The following is a 15,570-nucleotide window of genomic DNA, read 5'->3' as shown; positions in this document are numbered from 1 at the left end:
CGCTGCTATCCCCGCGCTCCCATTCCCCATCCCTCCACCTTTGGGTCCCCTTCTGCCACGGGCTCGGACCGTGCCCGGGCTGCGGGGCAGGACGGCGCTGCGGGTCACACGGCCCCACGCGTACACACCTCCCGCCCCAGCGCCGACCCAGCGCCGGGCACCTCCCCGCCACCGCGCCCCACGGCACCCACGCGCGGGTTCGCCACCCGCACCCCACACGCGTGGGGCCGGGAGAAGGCGGCGGCCGCCGGGACGGGAGCCGGGCCCATGGCGGAGGACGGGGACGCGGAGGTGAGCGGGGCGCGACCCCCCCCTGCCGCCCGCGGGGCCGGGGGGCGGGTTGAGGAACCGGTCGCCCCCAGAGGGCCGTTCGCGGCCGTCGCTGCCCCGCGGACCGGCCGTAGGGCAACCCCCTGCCGCCTCCCGTCCGCCGCGGGGCCGGGGGCCGGGGGCGGCGGGGCGGGCGGGGCCTGGCGCGGCCCGGGCCGGCGGGGAGCGGCGGGAGAGCGGCGGCGGCGGCGGGTGAGCGCGGGCCGGGCCGGGCCGGTGGGGCCCGCGGATGCCCCGCGGGGCAATTCGGAGGGGCGGGATGGAGGAGGGGGGCGGCCCTGACCCCGTTGTCTGTTTCTTTTCCCGGCCCAGGGGGCGGCGGAGCCGGGCCGGGACCCGCCGGACGGATGGGCCGCGGCCGGCGAGGTGAGAAGCGGGGCGCCCCGCGCGGGGGCCCGGCGTCACCCCGAGGTGATGCTGGGGGCGGCGGAGGCGGGGGGCGGCCCCGGGGCGGTGCCAGCGCGGCGGGCGGAGCGCGGCGGCCCGGCGGCCCGAGCGCATCGTGGGGCGGCCCGGCCCGGGTGGGTCCGGCTCGGCCCGGGGGGAGCGCGGCGCTGCGGTGCTCCGGCGCGGGGGTTTGGGGGCCGGGGGCGGCGTGGGGACCGTGAAGTGTGGGAGAGAGGGGTGTGGAGACGGGGATTGGGGTGTGGGGTGCTGTTGGTACGGGGGGGGGGAGGGGGGAATCGGGGCGAAGGATGCTTCGGGGCGAGGTGTTTGGGACTTCCTGAGGGCTCTGGAGCCGGGAGCTGGGGTAGGCAGTGCGGGCAGCGCTGTGGGGCAGGGCAGGGGTGCAGGTCCGGGAGCAGTGGGGCAGAGAAGGCACGGGTGACAGCCATGCAGTGGGACCCTGCTTAGTGCGTGGGGCTGCCCTGCTCTCCATGGAGCTCTTCCTTTGGGCCTTGCAAGGGAGCATTGGTGCTGCGTGAGTCCCCAGCGTGTTCCATGCCTCCCCCCCTTCTTCGGCTAATCCCAGCTTTATGCTGCTCTGCTCGACGCCTCCTCCTGCCCAGCATATCTCTTGCAGCCATCCCACATCCGCCTGCCCCATTATGGGGGGTCTTGTACTCATTGGCATCCTATGGGACAAATGAGTGAGTTTACTGCTTGATGACCCCACGTTGCCTTTCTTTTACAGGCTGCCCTTGCCCCCCTGCCCTCTGGGGGCCCCCCTGCCATGGCCATCGTGCAGACGCTGCCTGTTTCCATCGAGGCCACCCCTGAGGCAGCTGCCCAGCTGCACACTGCTGCCCGCTCGCCGCTGCCCACCCACAGCACCATGGGCAGCGTGGGCAGCCTGATAGCCAGCCGACCCTGCCACGATCGCTCCTGCCAGCCTGCTGGTGCTGGGGGTCCCTTCCGTGTGCAGGATACGCTGCTGCGAGCTAGCCCCCCGGATCCCCTGCTCCACACTTTGCCCCCTAAGAAGCCGTGCTCAGCCACTGCCCATGCTTACACCAACGAAGTTTTCCATGGGGAGTGGCTGGAGGCTGCCTCTCCCGTCAGCCCCTGCAGTGATTCAGATGAGGCGCGAGATGAACAGGCCCCAAGTGATGGCATCCGGGGGCCACCCCCCAAGCTTGTCCCCGTCTCCGGCAAGCTAGAGGAGGTAAGATGGGAGCGGTGCTGGGGGATCTGCTCAGCACCCTGTGCCACACTGGAGCTGCTGGGCTTGGGGGGAGGTGCTGGTGCGTGCAAGGAGAGAACACATGGTCCGTGTCCCTTTGGGTGGTGGTCATCTCTGTGCTCCTGTTGCTCTCTTCCTTGAGTCAGCAGTGGCCATTTGTGTGTGGGAGTCTCTCTGAAACTGCTGCATGGAGCAGAGGGCATCTAGTGGTCATCTTCTTCAGAGCTGGAACACATTGAGGTGTTCGGTGGGAGCAGAATTGGTGGGGTTACTGAGTTCTTCCTGGTGCTCTGGCAGCATCTCTAGCCTCTGCCAGGCCACCTCTGGAGAGTGCCTCTTTCCCAGACCCCACTCTCTCCTCTTTCCCCTTTCAGAATGTGGAGAAGACCCTGATTCGCCCCATGGCATTCAAGCCGGTGGTACCCAAAATCAGGACTGCTCCAGGGCCAGCCAACCAGGGGGTACGTCCAGGGGCTGCAGCGCTGTCAGAGAGCCAGGTGAGCCTCACTCACCTTCTGGGGACCACCGGGGCCGAGAAGCCTGGCTCACTGAGCTGCCGCGCCAGCAGCCACTCAGGCACGCTCTCAGACTCGGGACGCAACTCTCTGTCCAGCCTGCCCACCTACAGCACAGGCTGCAGCCAGCATACTGAGCCTGGCAACCTCCCAGCCACCCCTCATGGCCACCCTGAGCCCTCAGGTGGCTACCGCCCACCAGCCGGCCCTTCCAACTCGGACAGTGGGCGCTCATCCTCCAGCAAAAGCACGGGCTCGCTGAGTGGCCGGGGCCGGCCCTCATCTGAGAGTGGCTCCTGCGAGCGTTCGCCGCTGCCAGGTGAGGACGTCCTGCTGGTGCGTGAGCTGGAGGACAAGCTGCGGGAGAGAGAGGCCGAGCTGCAGCAGCTGCGGGACAGCCTGGATGAGAATGAGGTGGCCATCTGCCAGGTAAGAAGCCTTCAAGGGTGTGGAGAACCAGGAGAACTCTCAGGGCTGGGGGTGCCCGTATGGCCCCATCGTGTGGGTTTTGGGTTGTGCATGCAGTGGTGTGTCTGGGGAACCCCGTGGAGGCTCTAGATGCCGACGTGGGGAGACATGGAGGTGGTGGTGTGGGATGTCCTATCTCAATATGCACCTGTGCCCAGGTGTACGAAGAGAAGCAGCGTCGCTGTGAGCAAGAGCTGGAAGGCTTGCGGCAGCGCTGTGCGGCCCAAGTGCGGCAGGCGGCCCAGCAGGCGCAGCGTGGGCAGCAGGTCCTGCAGCTCCAGGTGCTGCAGCTGCAGCAGGAGAAGAAGCAGCTGCAGGAGGACTTTGCTCAGCTGCTGCAGGAGCGGGAGCTTCTGGAGCGCCGCTGTGCATCCTTCCAGCGGGAGCACACCGAGCTGGGGCCACGGCTGGAGGAGACCAAGTGGGAGGTGAGCCATACTGGGGACAACTGTGGTGTCCCTGTTTCTTGGGGGGCAGGATGGGGCCATGGCCAGTGCCTGAGCATCCACTGTCCATAGGTGTGCCAGAAGTCAGGCGAGATCTCACTGCTGAAGCAGCAGCTGAAGGAGTCGCAGGCAGAACTGGCGCAGCGCGGTACAGAACTGCTGGTGCTGCGAGCGCAGCTGCGCGAGGCGCGGGCCGAGCTGCAGGCAGGTGAGCAGCAGGCGCGGGGGCTGCAGGAGGCCGCCCGGCTGAAGGCGCTGGAGCTCGAGGTGTGCGCCAATGAACTGCAGCGACGCAAGAGCGAGGCTGACCTGTTCCGTGCCAAAGCGGGCCGTCTGGAGCAGGAGGTGGCCGGGCTGCGGGACGCCGCTTGGGGACGCTGCCCTCAGCCCAGCGAGGGCTGCCCCGAGCCCGGCGAGGAGCCGCGGGGCATGGCGGGGCTGCAGCGGCAGCTGGAGCGGCTGCGGGCAGAGGTGGCCCTGGAGCGGCGGCGCGGGCAGGAGCAGCGGGACGCCTTCGAGCAGGAGCGCAGCACGTGGCAGGGAGAGAAGGAGAGGGTGATCCGCTACCAGAAGCAGCTGCAGTACAACTACATCCAGATGTACCGCCGCAACCGGCGCCTGGAACAGCGGCTGCAACACCTCCGGCTGCAGGGAGAGGAGCCCCCGATGGAGCCCTGCGAGACCCCTGGCCCCGATCTGCCCTTCGAGGAGATCACGGCCACCGAAATCTGAGACACTGCCTGCCCTAGCCCCTGGGATTTTGGGAGCTGTGGGGCTGAGAGCGGGAGTTCCCGTTCACCACTGCTATGCACTGGGAGGGCGCACCGGGGACCTCAGGTGCTGCCCCCTCCCCAGCATCGCGGTGTAGGTTGAGGTTGTGTTGGCTGCACTGTGGCAGGGGGTGCCTGTGAGCTGTGGGGCCAAGGGGGTGCCATGTCCCAGAGCTGGTTCCTGCTGATCCTCTTAGCAGCCAGGGATTAGTGTGCTGACTTCAGCCAGGGTCACCTTGGGGAGGGTGCATTGTCACCTCCCTCACATCCCTCCCAGCACTGTCACACAGCCACTTCCCATAGGGACAGTGTGCCATGTCCTTGCTCATGCCAGCCTTCCCCCCACCTTCCCCAGTGTGTTTGTCAGGGGATTCATTTCTGTGCCATTTTAAATAACTCTATTTTTATAGGACCTGCCAAAAAACACCTCCTCCCCCCTTACTCACACTCTGCCTGGCCATGGTCTCCTCACCCCTACCATGGGGCACATTGCCCTTAGTGCCTTCCCCGTGCCCTTGTCCCTGTGTCTCCCCTCCCCAGAAAGCCCAGCCATGCCCCTGTGATTCCCAGCCTGCTCGGTGTGGGGAGAGGGGCTTGGTGCCAGGAGCCAGCACTGCACACCAGCATGGGGACACCAGGGATGGGGACAGGCTGTGTGCCCGCGGGTCAAACCAAAGGAAGAGTCTGGCTGTGCCCAGCTCTGGCTTGCTCGCCCCTGGCTGCCAGGGGGCATTATATTTTTGTACTTTTATTTCTGTTGTGTCCCACTTCCAGAGCCTGGCTTGCCCTCTTACCACACGGATACACTGATTAAAGACAAGCCCCTGGCTGTGTTTTTCAGGGCAGTGTCCATGTATCTGTAGCAGGATCGGGACTGGCTGCCTTTCTCCCTCATCCCAAACACGCCTCCATCTCAGTCCCATATTGGGCTGCCCCTCTGTGCACACGGGTCCCTTTGTCCCTGCTGGCTGAGACCGGCTGCAGCTCGATGCAGAGCGAGCCAGCTCCATGGGGGTGTGGGATGGCTTCTGGGGAGGTGCGGTGTCACTCTGGGGGGGCAGCAGGTACCCGCACCACCAGCTCCATGGGCTCCTTGGCTTTGTTGCGGTAGGCCTGGCGGATGATGTCCACGGCACGCTGGTGCGTGACGTTCTGCAGGCTCTCCCCGTCTACCGACACCAGCTCATGCCCTGCCTGGTACCGGGAGGAAAGGTATGAGATGCACTGCAGGAGGGCTCAGTGATGAAGAGATAAGGAGCTGGGTCCCCCAGAGCTGCCCCCTACCTTGAGGACTCCGCTGAGGAAAGCGGCCCCCCCAGGGAAGATCTTCTCAATCTTCACCATCGGTTGTGCCCGTGACTCAATACCACCAGAGATGCTGATCCCTGCAATGGAACCATGGTGCCTTCAGACCTGACACGGGGACCCCCATGGCACCCCCATCCATGGGCTGCACGGCCTCTCTCTACCCTGTCGCTAGGTCCTAAGCAACTGCAACTGGCAATGCTCAATGTTTTGTCCAGGTGCTTAACTGTCCCTTGTTAAGGGAGTCCCAACCATCCCAAAGGTGCTGGTGCCCATAAGGCCCTCACTCACCCAGCGAATGCTTCAGCTTGGACAAGGTGACGGTCAGCAGCCGCTCTTCTTCCTCCTCTTCCTCCCTGGGGCCATTGGCGAGTGGCACAGCACCCCTCTCCCCTCCCACTGTGAGGGGAGCCCGTCCTCTCCGGGGCTTCACCGACACCGAGCAGCGCCCGTCCTGGGGCTGGGGGCTGTGCGGGGGCTCAGCCAGCAGCCAGTTGGGGGGCCTGGGGCTAGGGGTGGGTGGGGGACCACTGGTGTAGGTGTAGGCATCCACTGGCACGTCAGGGAGTGGGGTGTAGGTGCGGGGGTGCAGCCGGCGAGGACTTGGGGAGGCCCGTGGTCGGGCTGGGCTCTGCAGCAGCCCCTCAACTTCCTCTGGTTCGGGGGCCCCCGCTGGCTTCAGCAGGAAACCTCCGCGGTAATCTGCAGTGAGAGGGGCTCAGAAGAGGGGCCCACCTCATCGGACCCCAGAATCCCTCTTTCTGGAGTAAACCCTCCTTCCTTTGGAGCCTCTCACCCCAAATTGCCCAGTCCCAGGGCACATACCAGGCACAGGCGTGATGAGGTGTCGCTTGGGGGGGACATCATGGTGGGCTGGGCGCAGGGCAGGCGAGCGCACTGCAGGAGAGGAACAGTGGGGTCAGCGTGGTGACCTCCCACTCTGCCCCCCAGCTCCATGCTGGGCTCTACCTGAGCGGCTCTTGAGGGCATCAAAAGCCTCCAGCTCCAGCGGCATCACCATGCTGTCGAAACGTCCCAGGTCTGTGGGGGCCACCACACTCCTGTAAGGACAAACGGTGCTCACACTGTGGTATGAGCAGAGCGCAGGGCTCCAATCCATCCCAGTGGCACCCATGTGCCCACCTGACGTCCCGCAGCAGCAGCACCTTCTCAGGCCTGTCCAGGATAGCGAGCAACGGCCGCACCAGGTCCTCCACACCGCCCTCATGCAGGTACTGCAGGCATGGAGTGGGTGTCAGCCCCAAACCCATACCCCAGTTTACCTCCCAGTGATGCACATGGTGCCGTACCCGAGTGCAGTGGCGGAGCACGGCCGTCACCTCATCGGGGCTGAGCAGGCGTGCTGCTGTGTCCTGGATAAGTGTAAGCCGTGCCTCGGGATCACCACCGTCAGGCTGTGGGGTGCCTGGGCTGCAGAACGGGGCTGGGATGGGGCCACGGCGGCTTTTCTCTGGGGGACAGAGCAGGTGGTGGCCAGTGAGGCAGGGATACCCTGTGCCCATTGCCCTATACCAGCCCCAAACCCATATGCAGGCTTGATCCATGCCAAAGTCACACACAAAGCACTGGAAATGGGGACCGCTGGTGCCCACCCCTTACTTGGCCACACCATGCAAGACCCCCCCACAACCACCCCCATTACCCCGCTTGAGGCTCCGGATGACAAACTTCTGCACAGCACCTACTGCAAGGGAGATGGAGATGGGTGAGCAACTGGGGCAGCGGTGAAATTGCATACACAGGGACCCCCACCCCAAAGCCCATCTCCCATCAGTGGAGCTCTGTGCCTGGCCCCTAGCCCCACCCCAGTACCTCTGTCCCCATCAGGACGCCCTGGGGACTTGGTGCGTGCCCAGCGCTCAGTGCTGGGGGGCTCAGGGCTGGGGGGTGCCCAGATCTGGCTGCTGGTGCGGCCACCCTTGAAGAAAAGGTTGACGAGGGTCTTGGAACGGTGCAGCCCGGGAGGAGCCCCCCGTGACCCCTGTCCCTCCGGCTTCTTCTTCCGCTTCTCCTCTGGGAACAGAGCGGGAGGTTGGGATGCACCAGGGCGGACATCCCAAATAGGGTTTGGGGCTAGGGGGCTATCGGTGCTGAATTCATACCAGCCACAGTGAGGTCACTCTGGGAACGTGTGATGGGCTGCCGGGGCCGGCTCAGTGCCAACAGCAGCGCCGTTTTGGGGGAGTGGGAGAAGGTGCGGCGTGGGTGGGTGCCAGGGGGCTCACGGGCGCCCTGGCCTCGGATGGCCGTGTCCCGCAGCAGCTCTGGGGGCCGCACTGTACGCCGCGTTTCCTGCAGCCCCTCGGTGGCTGGTTCAGTCTGCATGGCCCGTTCAGCACGATCCCGTGCCCAGCCCCGCCGCGGCCCGTCCTCTGTGGAGATGGCCACGTCCACTGTGCGGGTGGGTGGCCCAGGGGTCACTGTCCCCAGCCCGTTCACTGTCCCTGGTGGTGGTCCCGAGGAGTAGGAGGAGATGGAGGAGCTGGTCTCCGAGGTCTGAGATAGCTGCTGCAGCTGCCCGTTGGTCACTGCAAGGCATGGCAGGGACAGGCAGTGACACACCAGGGGACACACGGTGGCACACCAGGGGGACATGGGGTGGCTCAGCAGGGAACACAGGAGTTTCACATTCCTCAAGGACGGGGACATGGGGACCATAGGGCCACAGGACGGCAGGCTACTAGTATTGCAAAGGGAGGGGGGAATATGGGACCATAGGGCTGAGGGACATGGCACAGAGATCTTTGTGTCCCTCGGGATTTCATGTCCCCTGCAGGGATGGGGATGACTGCGACAGCAGAAATGCTGGCCGTGGCACATGTTCCCTTCCAGGACAGAGGACACATGACCCCATGGCATACAGACCTTCTCCCTCCCCACTGGGACCCTCTGGACATCTTTGCACTGAGGGTCCCAGTCCCACCATCTGTCCCCCCAGTACCCAAGTGACACAGTCCTTACAGCGGCTGAGCCAGCAGTACTCGGCCACCAGCTCCTTGTAGGCAGGGAAGCGGCCGGTCTCCTACACACAAGGAAAAGAGGGGTCAGCGCGTGCCGGCCGAACCCGATCCGGGTGCCAGCCATGAATAATGCATCCCCCTCCCACCAGCCATGAAACCCAAGCGGCCCACGGCCATGCTAACCCCCCCCCGGGAACTGGGATGTGCTGGGACAGTGCCAACATGGGGGCTCATTGACCCCACAGGGCTGGACACGGGTACCTTGATGGTAAGCATGATGTGAGTCTGCCCCTTGAGCACCTCCACTGCCTTGCTATGGCTTATGTCTTCGAACTTGACTCCGTTGGCTGCAAGGACTTGGTCACCCACCCGAATGCCATTCTGCTCCGCCAGCCCTCCGGGGTCTACCCTAGGTGACAGAGGGACAGGTTGGGGACAGAGCCCCTAACATTCTCTCCAGACAGCCCTGTGTTCCATCATCAAAAGCCTTGGTGCCCCAGCATCCAATGTGTTGATGCCCCAACACCCAGCATAGTGGAATCCCGACACCCAACATGGTGATAGCCCAGCACCCAATGTGGTGATGCCCCAACACCCAACATGGTGATGTCCCAGCATCAGTCAGGGAGGTAAGCTCAGCCCCAGAATGGTCACAGTAGAAACTGAGTGCTGCATCCCCCTGATGCCCCCCGGAATGAGGACACATGAGCAACCATACTTGGAGACATAGATGCCAAGGCCGAACTCCCGACCTCCGCGGATATTGAAGCCCAGGCAGTAATCGTCAGAGGTGGTGTAGAGGTGGACGATGCGCCGCAGACCATCCTCAGAGCCACTTTCTGATGGTGTTGAGCCACTCTTCTCCACCACCAGGCGCCTGTTCACCACATCCACCCTGGGGCATGGACACAGCATTGGGGGGAGGCATTTCTTGTCACCCAGTGGGACACTGATGTCACTCAGTAGAGTGAGAGTCTCCCACCTCTGGGCCCCTACTTGCCATCCAGCATCCCCCACTGAGCCTCCCCATTCCATGGGATTGGGTTTGGGGTGTCCTGCTCACCAGGCTGTCTTCTCCTTGGAGAACTTGATGCCCGGCACACGGCCCATCCGCCGGACCACCATGCGGAGGCGGTTGTTGCCAGTGAGGACCTTGACGGCACTGCTCATGGTGATGTTCTCTAGGCTCACACTGTTCACCTCCGTGATCTTGTCCCCCACGCACAGCCCAGCCTGCTCTGCAAGGGGTGAGCAGCTCAGTTGGGCACCTGACCTAAAACCACTGACCTTGCTGGGTGCCCTGTCCCCAAGCAGGTTGACCCGTCCCAAAGTGGGTTGATCTGCTCCCAAGAAGGTTGATCTGCTCCCTCCCTTATATCCCCAGTCTCATCCCAACATGGTGGGAACAAGCAGCACAAGGTGGGTGCAGGTGATGACATGAAGGTCAGCGTCACCACCATGGCACCATGTGCCTGACAGCTCCCCAGTGTCCTGGTGGCACGTATCTGTCCCTTGCTCGGTGCCACCTACCGGCAGCGCTGCCTTCCTCTACTTTGCTCACGAAGATGCCCAGCCCGTGCTCAGAGCCACCACGGACACTAAAGCCCAGCTTGCCATCCGTGCTCTTCTCCACCGTGATGGCATTGATGACATCACTCTCATTGCTGCTGGCTGCAGGGACAGACGTGTCATCGCTCAGACTCTTGCTGGGGGATACAGCGATCCCTAGGCAGGGACAGCTGTCCGGTTGGGTGCTCACATACCTTCGATAGGGGAGTTGATGAGGATGACGCGCCCCATGGGGGACGTGGCGCGGGCGCTGCGGGTGACCCCGTTAAGCAGGCGGCTCTGCTTGCTGAGCAGGCAGCGAGGCGCCAGGCTGACCTCGCTGCTGGAGCTCCGCGACCGCCCGGCCGCCGTCATCTCCGCGTCCTCCCAGCCCTGGGCCATGGCGGCGGCCGAGCGGTATGACCGCGGCTCGCCAGGTGCTCACGGGGCTGGGGCTGCCCGCCAGCCGGGGGAGACCGTGGCACGGTCCCGCAGCACATGCCCAGGTTGGGGCGCGATCCTCAGCAGCGCAGCGCTGGGGCCGGCTGGGGGGCAGCAGGAAGGGTCTCGGAGGCACAGCCTGTGGGGGGGACAGCGAGCGGCACGGCGTGACCTCCCTTGCTGCCCAGATGCCGCGACTTGCCGCATCCCAGCGGGATCGCCGGTGGCACTGCGGGGACCTCAGCCTCAGGAAGATGCGGATTTGCACGGAGCCCCCCCGCCCCCACAACCCCACGACTATCCCCGTTCCCGGGGGAAGGGCGCGGGATTTTCCCGGCGCCCCCCGCTCGCCCCGGCCTGACCTCCATAAATAAGTGATGTCTCCTTTGCGTGCGTCCCCTCCGCGGTGTCCCCGCCGCTCGGCAGCCCCCCCTCCCAAGGGCCACCCCTCCGCGCTCCAGCGGCGCTCCCCCCCGACGGGGCGCTCGGCGCTGGGGTCCCCATGCCACCCCCGTCCCCCCCTCCCCGTGCCCTCCTCACCTGTCCCCATGGTGCCACCTGCGAAAGAGACACCGCTCGGCGCGGGGGGGATGGAGAGGATGGGGGGGAGGGGGGGGGGGGGGAGGGGGACAGCAGCACCGCCTCCCGCCCGTCGGTGCCGGCGGAGATTGGCTGTCCCGGCGGTGTGCCGGCCGTGGGAGCCGTCACTCAGGTGGCCAGGGCTGGCGCTGGGCGCGGGGGGAGCCCCGTGTCACACCCTCCCCCTCCCGTGGGATGAGCCCCCCCGCGGGGCCGCGCGCGGAGCCAAACGCCGCGCACGGGAGGACTGAGGCACGAGATGGGGCGTGGGGCTGCCCCTCTCCCGGCCCGAACGGTGCCAGCCGATGTCGCACCATCCCCCCGCCCCGGGGTTGGCCGTGACCAACGGCAGGGCTGGCGCCGGCCGCGCGAACCCGACACCGCGCCGGTTTCAGGTGATGCGCGGCAACGCGGGGGGAGGGAGGCGCCGGGCAGCCGGGCGGGCCGGAGTCCCGGCGGCGCTCCTGATTGGACGCCCGCAGCCCACGCGCGCGCGAAGGGGCGCTCGTCCCCGGCTGCCGCGCACACGGGCGCTGTGCCACGCGTGGGCGCGCGGAAGCACACCCAAATACGCATATACACACGCACCCACACGCGTAACCGCGCACGCCCACGTGACCGCGCCCACGTGACCGCGCCCGCCTGAGCTCTCCCACGCAGGACCGGCCCGCGTTCATCCCCACGCGCGCCCCCCGCCCCGTGGCCGTGCCGCGCCGCACGTAGCTCCGCATGGCGCAGATGGCCCCGCTCAGCCTCAGCCGCCTCCGCCGCGGCCTCCGCCACCCCCCCACCCCCGACGTGAGGCGGCCCCGTGACGGGCGCGGACGTCATCAGGGCGGAGCGGTGCGGAGCCGAGCGGGCGCTGTCCGGAGCCGTGAGTGCCGGCCGGGAGCGGGGATCGGGGGGGTCACCGGGGGGGTGGCGGGGATAGAGGTCCGAGCTGCCGAGCTCCGGAAGCGGCTGCGCGACGGGTGGGAGCGGGGCCGGTGCGGGGCTTTTCCGGGGGGCGGCTCTGGGCTTCGTGTCACCGCATCCTCCCGTGCCCCCCCTCCCCTTCGCAGAGGATGCCCCCCACGCTGCCCAGCACCATCGACATCCGTGAGCCCCGCTGGGACCAGAGCACGTTCCAGGGCCGAGCCAAGCACTTCTTCACCGTCACCGACCCCCGCAACCTGCTGCTGTCGGGGGCAGCCCTGGATGAGGCGCGTCGCCTGGTGCTGGCCTACAGGTACGGGACACGGGGGGGTCCCACCCGCACGTGGGACAGTGGTGGGATCTGTGCCACAGCTGTGCACATCCCACAGGGCGGGCACGGTGCCCCCGGGGCTGACCGAGGATGAGCTATGGCGTGCCAAGTACATCTATGATTCCGCCTTCCACCCCGACACGGGCGAGAAGATGCTGCTCATCGGGCGCATGTCGGCCCAGGTGCCCATGAACATGACCATCACCGGCTGCATGCTGACATTCTATAGGTACTGGCCCCCTCCCCATCCCCAGCACCCCCGGGTGCCTGTGTCCCCCCCTGCCATGGACGCCCCCCAACGATGCCGGTGCCTGTAGGACCACGCCGGCTGTGGTGTTTTGGCAGTGGGTCAATCAGTCCTTCAACGCCATCGTTAACTACACCAACCGCAGCGGGGATGCCCCCATCACCCCCAGGTGAGTTTTCCCGGCATGGTGGGACATTTGTCCGTGGGGTGTTGGGACGTGGGTGTCAGCTCCTGCCTTTGCAGCCAGCTGGGGACGGCCTACGTGAGCGCGACCAGCGGTGCGGTTGTTACGGCGCTGGGGCTCAAGTCCCTCACCAAGGTAAGGGTGTTCCAGGTGTTTGGGGACAGCCAGCTGTGTCCCCAGAGCCTCTCAGTGACCTGCTCCCTGCTCCCCTCCCAGCACCTGCCGGCCATCATCGGGCGCTACGTGCCTTTTGCGGCTGTGGCTGCTGCCAACTGCATCAACATCCCGCTGATGAGACAGAGGTGGGTGCCCAGCTGCAGGGGGAGACATGGGGACATTGTGGGGAGCAGTGCCTGTGCTCTGCAGAAGCTTTTTGGGGCCCCAAACACCAAAAGGCTGGTTTGGGGGTACCAGCTCCTGATTTTGTCCCAAGAACTGTGAGTTAATCCCTGGGTGCACACATGGAGTCCAGCCAAGAGCCCCAGCGTATCACATAGTGCACGGGTGGGGGACCTGGAGGGACACCGACCTCCCTGCTTGTTGTGCCTCTGTCCCCCTTCATCCCTGCTGTCCTTACAGGGAGCTCAAAGTGGGGATCCCCATCACAGATGAGAATGGGAACCGCCTGGGTGAGTCCACGGCAGCTGCTCAGAAGGCCATCTTCCAGGTGGTGGTGTCCCGCATCGGGATGGCAGCCCCGGCCATGGGTAAGTGCGCAGCCCCAGCCCTGGCCATGTGAGTCAGGTTCCATGGAGCTCATTTCCTTTTCTTTTGCCCCAGCCATTCCCCCGGTGATCATGAATGTGCTGGAGAAAAGAGCCTTCCTGAAGGTACAGGGGCAGGAGAGTGGGCGTAGGGATAGCCCACTAGCACTGTGCTGGAACCCTGCATGGGAACAGCACCTGCCTATCCCACTGACACCAAACTGTCCCCTACAGCGGTACCCGTACCTGAACGCTCCCCTGCAGGTTGGCCTGGTTGGACTCTGGTAAGTGACCCCAGGGTGCGTCCCAGGGAGGTGGGATGAGGGTGATGCCCTGTGCCAGGAACAGGTTTGCACTTGGTAGGACAGATGATGCCTCAGCATCCTTGTTGGCCCCACACTGGGGACTGAGGTCTGGGGCTGGGAGGGCCCCTCCTCATCTCCTGGCTGCCCCCACTGCTCTCCTTGTCTTCTCCATGCAGCTTGGTGTTTGCAACCCCGCTGTGCTGCGCACTCTTCCCACAGAAGAGGTAAGGATGGGCATTTTGCCCAGCTCTCTGGAGGTGCTTTTGCTCCTTTCAAGCCAAAAGCTTGCAAATGCCCCCCCAACGCTCCATGTCTCTTGACAGCTCGATGCAGGTGAGCCGCCTGGAGCCCAGCGTCCAAGCTCAGATCCGGGAGGTGGACCCACAGCTGCACACTGTCTACTTCAACAAGGGGCTGTGAGCACAGGGCCGCTGTGTCGCTGAGCTCAGAGCGTCCCAAGGATGCAGCTGCTGCCCTGTGGCCGCCTCCTGTCCCCGGGTGCTTGGGTATAGCTGAGCCCCCAAACCCAGCGGGCTCCCATCCTAGCACCTCCCCTGAGCTGTGCTTTGCTGCTCTCCCGTCCCTTCATGGGGCTGTCCTGAGGGCCATCAGCCCGGTGCCAGGAGGAGGGGATATTTCCCTGGTGGCACAAGGCTAGTGGCAGCAGGGCTGGGCACTGGGCATGCGGTGCTTCATGAGGGTAGGAACAAAGGGGCCTCGTGTGCTGCTGCCATCCTCCTGCAGTGCTGCACATTGCAGGGACCTTGGGCAATATCATGGGGTGGCTGTGCTCCTGGTGTCCCTGCAAGCTCTGACCCATGTCCTACCAGGCGTCTCCATCCTGCGTGTTTCCCATACCCAGTGTGTATGTGGCTGTGTTCAGGCTGTGTCCCATGGCATCCCCCAGGCTAGAGCCTCAGATGGATGCTCCCACCCTTGGGCATGGCATCCAGAGAACACAACCCCCCAGAAGCCAGGGCTGAGCACTATGAGATATACAGTGCAGTGGAGGAGGCCGCTCCAGCCTGGGTGTGCGTGCGCAGATCCCCGTGCGCTCTGCTCTGTGCTGATCCAGGGCTGTAATCTGGCTTTCCCCGGAGCAAATGGCACATTTTAATCTCAGCAGTCCCCATTTTATTCCCTTTAATGCAGCCTTTGCTCAAGGCTCAGCTCCTGCATGGCTTCCTCCATGGACCTTCTCATATGGCTTTAAGCACATCGCTGTTTCCTCTGGTTATTTTTGTAATACATACTCCATACCTGTATCTACCAAATAATAAAGGCAGGTTTGTTTATACAAAAGCAGAGAGAAGTCCCTTGCTTACCGCTCCCCATGCCGTGGAAAGGGGCTGGGGGCTGCCATGGAGACAGTATGGGATGGATGCTCAGCACAGAGCACGCAGCACCCATTAGGGATGCAGGAGCAGCCCCCACTCCCCCCAGCCCCGGCATATTGCACGTATCTCCCTCGAGCCAGCCATCGGCGGCTTATAAATAATGCAGCCCCTCGCCGTGCAATAAGGGCTTGTCAATTGCTGTTCTGCTCTCATAAATTAAAGATGAAAAGGTACAAGGCTCTTGCCAGAAAAATGAAGACAAATTTTTAATAGCTTGCCAAGACGCGGGGAGAGAGAGAGCGCTCAGGAAAAATGAATTACGTTTTTATTATGTGTTTTATTGTGGTGTAATTGAACGGGATTAGCTGAGAATACAATATATTTCCAGGGCAGAGCAAAGAAAACAAAAATAATGATGACACTTCTCCCCCACCCCCCCAACCTGTGCAGGGACAGCTCGTGCTGCTCTGGGAGCAGCAGATGTGGAGCTATGGATGGTGACACGCTGCAGGTGGCACCGCTGCCACCCTAGTGACACGG

The 15,570-nt window shown here is 64.5% G+C and overlaps 3 protein-coding genes across 5 annotated transcripts; 2 read left to right on the top strand and 1 right to left on the bottom strand.

Annotated features, from left to right (window-relative positions):
• The first annotated feature begins 645 nt into the window (after positions 1-645).
• On the top strand, positions 646-5,092 carry LZTS2 (leucine zipper tumor suppressor 2). Its single transcript, XM_048944804.1, has 5 exons — positions 646-696; positions 1,466-1,936; positions 2,329-2,898; positions 3,096-3,365; positions 3,456-5,092. The coding sequence occupies exons 2-5, from the start codon at positions 1,505-1,507 to the stop codon at positions 4,113-4,115; spliced, it is 1,932 nt and encodes a 643-aa protein (XP_048800761.1). The 5' UTR covers positions 646-696; positions 1,466-1,504; the 3' UTR covers positions 4,116-5,092.
• A 97-nt stretch (positions 5,093-5,189) lies between these two features.
• On the bottom strand, positions 5,190-11,033 carry PDZD7 (PDZ domain containing 7). Of its 2 annotated transcripts, XM_048944787.1 has the most exons (17): positions 10,969-11,033; positions 10,203-10,567; positions 9,970-10,110; positions 9,503-9,677; positions 9,158-9,334; positions 8,701-8,848; positions 8,441-8,501; positions 7,582-8,007; positions 7,292-7,492; positions 7,122-7,163; positions 6,769-6,929; positions 6,602-6,693; positions 6,428-6,519; positions 6,284-6,355; positions 5,750-6,160; positions 5,438-5,538; positions 5,190-5,347 (listed from the first exon to the last, which is right to left on the bottom strand). In XM_048944787.1, the coding sequence occupies exons 2-17, from the start codon at positions 10,387-10,389 to the stop codon at positions 5,198-5,200; spliced, it is 2,637 nt and encodes an 878-aa protein (XP_048800744.1). In that variant the 5' UTR covers positions 10,390-10,567; positions 10,969-11,033; the 3' UTR covers positions 5,190-5,197. The 2 variants fall into 2 exon arrangements, with proteins under 2 accessions (XP_048800744.1, XP_048800745.1); XM_048944788.1 differs by lacking the exon at positions 7,122-7,163.
• Positions 11,034-11,137: 104 nt separating this feature from the next.
• On the top strand, positions 11,138-15,353 carry SFXN3 (sideroflexin 3). Of its 2 annotated transcripts, none has more exons than XM_048944821.1 (11): positions 11,138-11,402; positions 12,069-12,235; positions 12,312-12,482; positions 12,571-12,669; positions 12,744-12,819; positions 12,901-12,986; positions 13,264-13,391; positions 13,465-13,514; positions 13,623-13,672; positions 13,870-13,917; positions 14,017-15,353. In XM_048944821.1, the coding sequence occupies exons 1-11, from the start codon at positions 11,313-11,315 to the stop codon at positions 14,111-14,113; spliced, it is 1,062 nt and encodes a 353-aa protein (XP_048800778.1). In that variant the 5' UTR covers positions 11,138-11,312; the 3' UTR covers positions 14,114-15,353. The 2 variants fall into 2 exon arrangements, with proteins under 2 accessions (XP_048800778.1, XP_048800779.1); XM_048944822.1 differs by lacking the exon at positions 11,138-11,402 and adding an exon at positions 11,553-11,881 and having other exon boundaries at positions 14,017-15,350.
• Positions 15,354-15,570: the final 217 nt, after the last annotated feature.

Source organism: Lagopus muta, chromosome 5 (genome assembly GCF_023343835.1).
Source record: "Lagopus muta isolate bLagMut1 chromosome 5, bLagMut1 primary, whole genome shotgun sequence".
Classification (NCBI taxonomy): domain Eukaryota; kingdom Metazoa; phylum Chordata; class Aves; order Galliformes; family Phasianidae; genus Lagopus; species Lagopus muta.
This window is presented reverse-complemented; position numbering and strand designations above follow the sequence as displayed.

Coding starts and splice junctions, on each gene's coding strand:
- SFXN3 (XM_048944821.1), top strand. CDS start 11,313: ATGTCGCACCATCCCCCCGCCCCGGGGTTGGCCGTGACCAACGGCAGG. Junction 11,403..12,068: donor CGACACCGCGCCGGTTTCAG/GTGATGCGCGGC, acceptor TCCCCTTCGCAG/AGGATGCCCCCCACGCTGCC. Junction 12,483..12,570: donor TGCATGCTGACATTCTATAG/GTACTGGCCCCC, acceptor CGGTGCCTGTAG/GACCACGCCGGCTGTGGTGT.
- PDZD7 (XM_048944787.1), bottom strand. CDS start 10,389: ATGGCCCAGGGCTGGGAGGACGCGGAGATGACGGCGGCCGGGCGGTCG. Junction 6,356..6,427: donor TGCCCTCAAGAGCCGCTCAG/GTAGAGCCCAGC, acceptor CCTCTCCTGCAG/TGCGCTCGCCTGCCCTGCGC. Junction 6,161..6,283: donor CCTCATCACGCCTGTGCCTG/GTATGTGCCCTG, acceptor CTCTCACTGCAG/ATTACCGCGGAGGTTTCCTG.
- LZTS2 (XM_048944804.1), top strand. CDS start 1,505: ATGGCCATCGTGCAGACGCTGCCTGTTTCCATCGAGGCCACCCCTGAG. Junction 2,899..3,095: donor ATGAGGTGGCCATCTGCCAG/GTAAGAAGCCTT, acceptor ACCTGTGCCCAG/GTGTACGAAGAGAAGCAGCG. Junction 3,366..3,455: donor TGGAGGAGACCAAGTGGGAG/GTGAGCCATACT, acceptor CACTGTCCATAG/GTGTGCCAGAAGTCAGGCGA.